Here is a 10270-nt window from a genome sequence, read left to right on the forward strand (position 1 = left end):
AGATGAGCTGCTGTCACATGTTAAAGGTTTTCTTCTGCTGTCACATGTAGAAATACTCCTGCTTGGTTCTTTAATCACTCAGACTTTTTATAAAAACATCAAACTTTATATTTATGAGAAGTTTTTTTAAAGATGTAAAATCCTCCTCAACTAAACTCAACTAGCAGGTGAGTTCACTATCTGAGCCTTTGTGTGTCTGAGTCCAGTTTGAACTTCTTATTAACAGGAAATATTCAAACTAACATCAGTAATAAAAATAATACAGAATATTTACAGTATAATGTGATTTATAGAAGCAGATTAAGACTTTATAATGATGTGATTGGTCCAGACTGAGCTGCTGCTGGGAGTCGAGCCTTCAGGATGTTAGAGAGGGGGGGGTCGCTGGTGGATCAGGCTTGGGAGAGGGGAGGGGGGGGGGGGCTCATCGTTCAGCGTGTGTGTGTGTGTGTGTGTGTAGTGTGAGTATCTCTGGGACCTCACAGCGGTCCGTGCTGAGCCTCGTACTTGGCGAGCACGTTCTTGGTGCGGCCGAGCTCTTTCCTCAGGTCGGACACTTCCAGCCTCAGAGCAGAGTTCTCCTTCTCCAGGAAGTTGGCTCGGATGGCGATCTGGTTCTCCTTCAGCCGCCGCGCGTCCCGGGAACGCTTGGCCGCCATGTTGTTCTTCCTGCGCCTGGCCCAGTATTTGTCGTCCTGCTCGAAGGACAAAAGGGAGGAGAGAAGAGGGGATTACTTTACAACATTTCGGAAATCACAAAGAAACTCAACAGATTCTAAATAAAAAGGGAAATGACGTGAAATTCATTTTTTTAACCCTCCTGTTGTCCTCGAGTCAAGGAAGGAAGGGAGGGAGGAAGGAAAGAAGGAAGGAGGGAGGGAGGAAAGAAGGAAGGAGGGAGAGAGGCAGAAAGGGAAAGGGGAAGGGAGGAAAGAAGGAATGGAGGTAGGGAGGAAAGGAGGAATGGAGGGAAGGAGGAAAGAAGGAAAGGAAGGAGGGAGGAAAGAAGGAAAGGAAGGAGGGAGGCAGGAAGGGGGGACGAAAGGAAAGGAAAGAAGGAAGGAAGGTAGGAGGGAGGGAGGAAAGAAGGAGAGAGGAAAGAAGGAAGGGAGGAAAGAAGGAAGGAGGGAGGGAGGCAGAAAGGGAATGAGGAAGGGAGGAAAGAAGGAATGGAGGTAGGGAGGAAAGAAGGAATGGAGGAAGGGAGGAAAGAAGGAAGGAGGGAGGGAGGCAGGAAGGTAGGAGGGAGGGAGGAAGGTAGGAGGGACGAAAGGAAAGGGAAAGAAGGAAGGAAGGTAGGAGGGAGGGAGGAAAGAAGGACAAAGGAAAGAAGGAAGGGACGAAGAAGGAAGGAAGGGAAGAAAGGAAGGAAAGGGGGGAGGAAAGGAAAGGAAAGGAAAGGAAAGAAGGAAGGAACGTAGGAGGGAGGGAGGAAAGAAGGAAGGAGGGAGGGAAGCAGAAAGGGAAAGAGGAAGGGAAGAAAGAAGGACAGAGGAAAGAAGGAAGGAAGGAATGGAGGGAAGAAGGAAGGAAAGGGGGGAGGAAAGGAAAGGATAGGAAAGAAGGAAAGAAGGAAGGAAGGGAGGAAAGGAAAGGAAAGAAGGAAGGAAGGTAGAAGGGAGGAAGGAAGGAAGGAAGGAGGGAGGGAGGAAAGAAGGAAGGGGGGAAAAAAGAAGGAAGGGAGGAAGGAAGGGAGGAGTGAGGGAGGAAAGAAGGAAAGGAAGGAGGGAGGAAAGGAAAGGAAAGGAAGGGAGGGAAAGGAAGGAGGGAGGACAGGACAGGAAAGGAAAGGAAAGGAAAGAAGGAAGGAAGGAGGGATCAAAACAGACGGGGTCAATCTGACCCGGGAGGACGACAGGAAGGGTAGAAGCATCTTTACCGTAATGATCCTAAAAGCTGCATCTTTACCGTAATGATCCTAAAAGCTGCTCATTCATCATCTCAAACTGACTTTCGGGCTTTTTGGACTCCAAGTTACCTTCAAGTCTTCGGGGATGAAGACCTTTCGAGCTTTCTTGATCATCGGTTGAGGTTTCAGCTCCTCGGCGGAGAACTTGCGTTTCCTCGGGTCGAACATCTCCTGACCCGGAACGCTGGACAGCGCCAGGTCGGCCGGGTCCGGCTCGTAGCCCACGGGAACCTGGATGGAGTCCGGGTCGATGGGGCTCGGAGTGTTTCTGGAGTTCGTTGATGGGAGACCTGAAAAAAACCAACAACAGAGTGACGTTAATGTTTAAATAATATTAATAAAATAATCAGATCAATCATCGTGTCAAGTTTCTGTGAGATAAAGTCGGCTGAATCAAGCGTAATAAATAATAATAAATAATAATAATAAAATAATAATAATAATAATAATAATAATTAATAAATAATAATAAAAAATAAAAAAATAAAAAATAAAAAAATAAAAAATAAAAAATAAAAAATAAAAAATAAAAAAATAAATAAATAAAAAATACATAAATAATAATAAATAATAAATAAATAATAATAAATAATAAATACATAAATAAATAAATAAATAAATAAATAAATAAATAATAATATATAATAAATAAATGAATAAATACATAAAAAATAATAATTAAAAATAATTCATAAATAAACAATCTCTTTTAAGTCATTTCTAAAAAACCTTTAATGATTTTATTTGAATTAATTTTTACTTTAATTGCTTTTAACTTCTTTAAATATAGTTTGTCTATTTTTTGCCTTTCTTTCTACATTGACATTTTTATTATTATTATTAATATTATTATTATTATTATTATTATTATTATTATTATTTAGGGCAGCAATTAACCATTACTGTCTTGTGATGTTTGAGCTAGTGCTGAATAAACTGAATAATATTGATAATAAAACAATTAATTAATTGATGCTTTACATAAATAAACAAGAATATAAAATAGAGTTACACCAACAGCAGCAGATCAAGAGAGTTTAAAATGCAAAAAATAAAATACACACATTCACAGATTATGTATTTCTGCTTGATTGAAAAGAGATTAAAGCTTTTATTCTAACGAGCTAATTTAACTTTATGACTCTTTATTATTTAAACAGATTTTCCTGCAGTGACGCTCTGCAGCCAGCAGGTGGCGCCACTCTGAAGTTCAACCAGCAGCTCTGAGACTGTTTCCTGTCTGAGAGGCTTGAAGCTGCTTTAATGTCCTCAGTCAGCGGCTAATGGATGGAAAGGAGAGCTGGAGTATTAATATATATATTAAATGTTTCTCTGATGGTTTTATAGTGCAGATATTTTTATTTTTCACGTTTCCAGTCAAAAAGTTATTATATTATCACATTAAATAAGAAGTTTAAATCTTTATAAATATCTCAGTGTTTCAGTTTTAAACCTAAAGAGAGAAACTTGTAACTGTGAGACTTAATAATAATAATAATAATAAACCTGTTAATATGAATATGTTAAAATGGATTAATATGTATGGAAGACCAACTGTGCCTGAAGAAGAAAAATAAACTGTTATGAGTTATTTTATTTACTTTGACTTTATGTCTCATAATTCAACTTAGAAATAATCATTTTGAATTTATCTCATACATTTTAACAATGTATATGAAGTTTGTATGGGAGTTCATTAGTGCATGAAAACGAAGAGAAGTCAAAATGATTAAAGTTATCTCTTCATTTTGAATTAATATCATATGATTCAACTTAGGATTTGAGTTTTAATGTCAACTTAAAACTTGCAAGTCAAATTAGATATTTATTTAATTTAAATGTTCGACTTCCGTACTTAAACTACTACTACTTTCTAATTTTGGTATCAGGTGTCGAGTCTCTGCCGGTAAACAGGTCTGAAGGTCTGAAGGTCTGAACTGAGCTCAGAAACGGACCCTCGCTGAGTTCTGGGAAGAGAATATTTGTTTTTGCTCTGCAGCTGTTCCTGCAGGGGTCAGAGGTCAGAGGTGTGTGTGTGTGTGTGTGTGTGTGTGTGTGTGTGTGTGTGTGTGTGTGTGTGTGTGTGTGTGTGTGTGTGATTGAATTGGTTTCAGGGGTAAAGGAGCAGGTGTAACCGTTCCTCCTGTAGTACTTTATGTAGTAGTAGTACTTTATAGAAGAGTAGTAGTACTTTATGGAGGGGTAGTAGTAGTAGTAGTAGTAGTAGTAGTACTTTATGGAATAGTAGTAGTAGTAGTAGTACTTTATGGAGTAGTAGTAGTAGTACTTTATGGAGGGGTAGTAGTAGTAGTAGTAGTAGTAGTAGTACATTATGTAGTAGTAGTACTTTATGGAAGAGTAGTAGTAGTAGTATTACTTTATGTAGTAGTAGTAGTAGTAGTAGTAGTACTTTATGGAGGGGTAGTAGTAGTAGTAGTAGTAGTAGTAGTACTTTATGGAGGGGTAGTAGTAGTAGTAGTACTTTATGGAGGGGTGGTAGTAGTAGTAGTAGTACTTTATGTAGTAGTAGTAGTAGTAGTAGTACTTTATGTAGTAGTAGTAGTAGTAGTAGTACTTTATGGAATAGTAGTAGTAGTACTTTATGGAGGGGTAGTAGTAGTAGTAGTAGTAGTAGTACTTTATGGAGTAGTAGTAGTAGTAGTAGTAGTAGTAGTAGTAGTAGTACTATTAACTGTCTGAGCTGTGATGTCATCAAACACATCACTTCCTGCTGTGATGTCATCAAACACATCACTTCCTGCTGTGATGTCATCAAACGCATCACTTCCTACAAACCTCAGACACATGGCGCTGTTTTACTAACGAGAGTAAAATGATGATTTCATGGAAGCGTGTGAGTTTTACTTCCTGGTTTCTTGTTGGATCAGCTGATGATGAACAGCTGTCTGTTATAACTGTTTTATTCTGACCTGTATTTAATCACATACGATGATTATAGTTTAACATTTCACTGCTTTAATGGATCTGAGCGGATGGATACGCTGCTGTTTGTAGAAGAAATAGTCCCAGAAGTTAACTCCCACTAAAATAACACAGCGTTACATTTCCCTTTAGATTAAACATCATGTTCATTTATGAGCTTCAGACATGGTGATGGGTGAGTGATGATGAATTCATAAATATCTATCCATCTATCTATCTGCACATTTTTACAATCAATAATGATCATATTCAGGTTTCAGGTTTCACTAAAGTATAAAACGTCTCTCGTCTCTGTCAGACCTGATCTGATATCTGATCATGTGACCAGGAAGAGGAAACATTTCAGGTTGAGCAGCGACTCCACCTAACCAACAGGATGAGGATGTTTGTTCTCTCTCTCTCTCTCTCTGTCTCTCTCTCTCTCTCTCTCTACGTCTCTCTGTCTCTCTCTCTCTCTCTACGTCTCTCTGTCTCTCTCTCTCTCTCTACGTCTCTCTGTCTCTCTCTCTCTCTCTCTCTCTGTCTCTCTCTCTCTCTCTACGTCTCTCTGTCTCTCTCTCTCTCTACGTCTCTCTGTCTCTCTCTCTCTCTCTCTCTCTCTCTCTCTCTCTCTCTACGTCTCTCTGTCTCTCTCTCTCTCTACGTCTCTCTGTCTCTCTCTCTCTCTATGTCTATGTCTCTCTCTCTCTCTCTCTCTCTGTCTCTCTCTCTCTCTCTCTCTCTCTACGTCTCTCTGTCTCTCTCTCTCTCTATGTCTATGTCTCTCTGTCTCTCTCTCTCTCCCCCTCTCCCTCTCTGTTTGTCTCTCTCTATGTCTCTCTCTCTCTCTCTCTCTCTGTGTGTGTGTGTCTCTCTCTCTCTCTGTCTCTCTCTCTCTCCCCCCTCTCCCTCTCTGTTTGTCTCTCTCTATGTCTCTCTCTCTCTCTCTCTCCCCCCCCCCCTGTAAACTCTAGGTAACCCTTGTTCCTGCCTCCTTATCAGCCCGGCGGTCAGAAGGCCGTGTGGGAAAACAAATATGTCAGATTATTCTGTAGATTACTCGTCTATATTTAGAGGAGAGCGGATCAGTGCTGACCTCTGCTGGGCTGAACAGGAAGTGACCCGCGATGGATGCTGGAGGTGTTTGAATCCTTTAGTTTAATCTACAGAAGAGCCCTTTATCTGCCGAACCTGCATGAACTCTGGAGGACTGACTGGTTTAATACACTTTAAGATTTAATTTCAACTTCAAAAATATTCTAATGTAAGATTTCATCAATTAAAAAGTCCATATTTGACTTCCATATTTAAACTGTAGGATTAACTATTTCTAATTTCAAAATAAAGGCCAAACTTTTTGAGTTTGTATCTCATTATTTCAAAGTTTTAATTTAAATTTATTATGACTTTAAAACTTTTGTAATTTCTAATCTTTGAGCTAGATGTTTTTATTTTCTTGGCATGACTGAACTTCCAGAGATTTGACATCAAGATGGTTTAAAAAAGATTTATAATGAACAAACATTTCATTTTGATTTAGTTTTATACCCTTTAAGTTTTAATTTCAAGATTCAAGATCAAGATTTCAAATTAAGAAGTCCATATTTGACTTCCATACTTAAACTGTAGGATTAACTATTACTAATTTCAAAATAAAAGTCAGACTTTTTGAGTTTGTATCTCATTATTTCAAAGTTTTAATTTCTATTTATTGTGACAAATATAATGACAAACATTTCTTTAAAAAAAGAAAAAAGTCACATTTTGATTTAATTTTAAGCTTTTTATTAACTGGGAGACACATCATCACCCCTCTACTTTAAAACCTATTTTATGTTATGACTCAGTAAAAATAATTTCATACCCTTTAAGTTTTTATTTCAACTTCAAAGATATCCTAATTTAAGATTTCAAATTAAAAAAGTCCATATTTGACTTCCATACTTAAACTGTAGGATTAACTATTTCTAATGTTAAAATAAAAGTCAGACTTTGTTAGTTATTTTAATTTCTATTTAAAACTTTGGTCATTTCTAATCTTTCAGGTTTATGTTTTATTTTCTTGGCATGACTGAACTTCCAGAGATTTGACACCAAGATGGTTTATTAAAAGATTTATAATGCACAAACATTATTTTAAACAAAGTCAGTTTATAGCCTTTAAGTTTTAATTTCAACTTCAAAATTATTCTAATTTAAGATTTAAAATGAAAAAGTCCACATTTGACTTCCATATTTAAACTGTAGGATTAACTATTTCTAATGTTAAAATAAAACTCTTATGTAAGACTTTTTGAGTTATTTTAATTTCTATTTATTATGACTTTAAAACTTTTGTAATTTCTAATCTTTGAGCTTTATGTTTTATTTTCTTGGCACGACTGAACTTCCAGAGATTTGACACCAAGATGGTTTAAAAAAGATTTCATTTCATTCTGATTTAATTTTATGCTCTTTTTATCTGTCAAACCTGCATTAACTGGGTTTGTGGTTATTTTAAAGGCAGCAGAGTCTCATCATGCCTCCTTTCCTCTAACAGCTGCTGACATCTGGAGCAGGATCGAGGAAAGTTTGTCTCGATCTCACCTTAAAACTAAATCTACCAGCTGGATCAGAGACATCACAGCTGGTCTGGAGACAATCACGGGAGAGAATTAAACTCATTACAGCGACGTCCAGCAGGAAAACTTCACATATTTTATCAAACAGACTAATTATAATTTAAATTAAAGTGTTTTTTATTTGTTTTAAATCAGATTTGAAGCCTTGAAGTTTTTAAAATCAGACATCAGCTTTTTCACTTCCTGCAGCCAACTCTGAAAACTCCTCCAGACATGAACCGAGCTGTGAGCCAGGAGGAGTCTCCCAGTGTGTGTGTGTGTGTGTGTGTGTGTGTGACAGGATTATTAGTTAATGTGAATGTAAACACAGAGCTGGAAACTTGTGTGTGTGTGTGTGTGTGTGTGCTGATGTGAGGGTTGCCGCCCCCTGGCCTACTTCTGCAGGGAACACTATGTTCTTTAAAACACTGATCTCATGCAGGGACAGGCACGCACACACACAAACACACACACACACACACACACACACACACACACACACACACACACACACACACACACACACACACACACACACACACAGCAGTGAGTCACATGTCTCTGCATGCTGTGAGAGGACGGCTTGTTTTCATGAGGAACACGAGGAAAATGGAGCAAGTTTAAGAGTTAGAGTGCAAGTTCCCTCGCCTACTAACACACACACACACACGCACACACACACACACACACACACACACTGAGAGGCCAGGAAGTCTGTGGAGGTGTTGAATCTGACACTTCTCTGCACATGTTTTCCTAGAGGTGCAGAACGTTCGGATCCAAACACACCTGAGCTCGTTTCTACATCATTCACACAGCGACCATCGACCATCACGGCCCCCAGCCTCCAGCTTCCAGCCTTTAGCCTTCAGCCTTCAGCCTCCAGCTTCCAGCTTCCAGCCTTTAGCCTTTAGCCTTTAGCCTTCAGCCTCCAGCCTCCAGCTTTTAGCCTTTAGCCTCCAGCCTTCAGCCTCCAGCTTCCAGCCTTCAGCCTTCAGCCTCCAGCCTCCAGTCTTTAGCCTTCAGCCTCCAGCCTTCAGCCTTCAGCCTCCAGCCTTCAGCCTCCAGCCTCCAGCCTCTAGCCTTTAGCCTTCAGCCTCCAGCTTCCAGCCTTTAGCCTTCAGCCTCCAGCCTTCAGCCTTCAGCCTTCAGCCTTCAGCCTTCAGCTTCCAGCCTTCAGCCCCCAGCCCCCAGCCCCCAGCCTTCAGCCTTCAGCCTCCAGCCCCCAGCCTCCAGCCTTCAGCCTCCAGCCTCCAGCCTTCAGCCTCCAGCCTTCAGCCTCCAGCCTCCAGCCTTCAGCCTCCAGCCTCCAGCCTTCAGCCTCCAGCCTCCAGCCTCCAGCCTTCAGCCCTCAGCCTTTAGCCTTCTGCCTCCAGCCTCCAGCCTCCAGCCTCCAGCCTTTAGCCTTTAGCCTTTAGCCTTCAGCCTTTAGCCTCCAGCCTCCAGCCTCCAGCCTTCAGCCTCCAGCCTCCAGCCTCCAGCCTCCAGCCTTCAGCCTCCAGCTTCCAGCCTTCAGCCTTTAGCCTTTAGCCTCCAGCCTCCAGCCTCCGTAATGTTTGGTCCTCAACTGTCTCACTTTGTCCACAAACTCAAATATATTCAGTCCAGACTAAAGAAACCAGAACATCTTTATATTTTAGAACAGGGACGTCAAACATGCGGCCCGTGGGCCAGAACCGGCCCGCTGAGGTATCCAATCCGGCCCACATCAGATCAGATTGAGCCGTATGTGGCCCTTGAATGAAAATGAGTTTGACACCTCTGATTTAGAGGCTTGTTTCATCATCAGTATAGTTAGGGGTTTGGGTCAGTTAGATAATAATCATCACATTTAAGCTTCAGGTTGAACTTCTATCACATCGCTTCAGTCTTCAGTCTCGATGTCTGATTATTAAACACCTGAAGGATCAACTAACACTCTGAATTATGCAAAGAAAACATCTGGAATTAAGTTTTAAGAGCTCTACAAATAACACACAATGATTCAGGGAGAAGTCTTTCAGGTTATTAGTCAATTATTCTGATTTTACCAACTTGGACATTAAAGTTTAAACTCTGATTAAGTCAGAGCACAAGAATAAAGCTTTAACTTTAAACTGCTTCCTTCAGCTTGACGGTAAATTAAAGTGTCGGTCCAGTCGAGATGTTGGTTGGGTTTTTTTTAGCGGTTGATTGAAAGATGGACTCTGGTGTGTTTAGTCTCTTCAGTCAGGAGACAAAGGCTCTGACAGACTGTCCTCCTACTGACGCTTTGTTTCAGGGCTGGAGGCAGAGAAAAGGAAACTGGTTGTTTAAAGTGATGCTGGTGGCTTCTTCTACTGTAGAGAGAGATTAAGTCTTCTTTTTTAGTGTGTTTGAAAGTTTCTTACAACTAATTAAAGGTGCATGTTGAAGACTTTTAGATTAACTTTAGCTCCTAATCTATTGCAATCAACTGAAACATGCAGAGTAATAACCCAAACTGCTGTTTTTATAGAATACTGAGTAGAAGGGAGGAAAAGAGGAAGGAGAGTAGGAAGGAAAGGAGGAAGGAGGTAGGAAAGGATGAAGGAGGGAGGGAGGAAGGAAGGAAGGAAAGAAGGAAGGAAGGAAAGGAGGGAGGAAGTAAGGAAGGAAGGAAGCAAGGAAGAACAGTCAAAAGAGATGGGGTCAATTATCGGGTTAAACAAGCTTGAGCTGTTTTAAATCTTTGTTAATGAACGAGTTCGGCTCTAAATCAGTCGATAAATCCTTCAAACGTACGACTTTTCCTCTCACTGCAGCGTTAATGAAGCCGTCTAACGTTAAACTGCTTCACTTCTTCTCTTAATGGCGCAGAATTTGAGTCAATTTGGGACAT

At 40.1% G+C, this 10270-nt stretch overlaps 1 protein-coding gene across 2 annotated transcripts in view; it reads right to left on the reverse strand.

The window, feature by feature from the left end:
- Nucleotides 1–442: 442 nt before the first annotated feature.
- LOC128381064 (hepatic leukemia factor-like) overlaps nt 443–10270 on the reverse strand; it is a 13576-nt gene continuing 3748 nt past the window's right edge. The window contains exons 3-4 of one of the 2 annotated variants that reach the window (XM_053341015.1): nt 1979–2199; nt 443–695 (exon numbers count right to left, since the gene is read on the reverse strand). In XM_053341015.1, the coding sequence (XP_053196990.1) occupies nt 480–695; nt 1979–2199 (437 nt within the window). In that variant the 3' untranslated portion in view covers nt 443–479. Of the gene's footprint in view, nt 699–1978; nt 2200–10270 lie in introns of both variants that reach the window. The other variant, XM_053341014.1, reaches the window with a different exon arrangement.

The sequence above is a fragment of the Scomber japonicus genome, chromosome 20 (genome assembly GCF_027409825.1).
Source record: "Scomber japonicus isolate fScoJap1 chromosome 20, fScoJap1.pri, whole genome shotgun sequence".
Classification (NCBI taxonomy): Eukaryota; Metazoa; Chordata; class Actinopteri; order Scombriformes; family Scombridae; genus Scomber; species Scomber japonicus.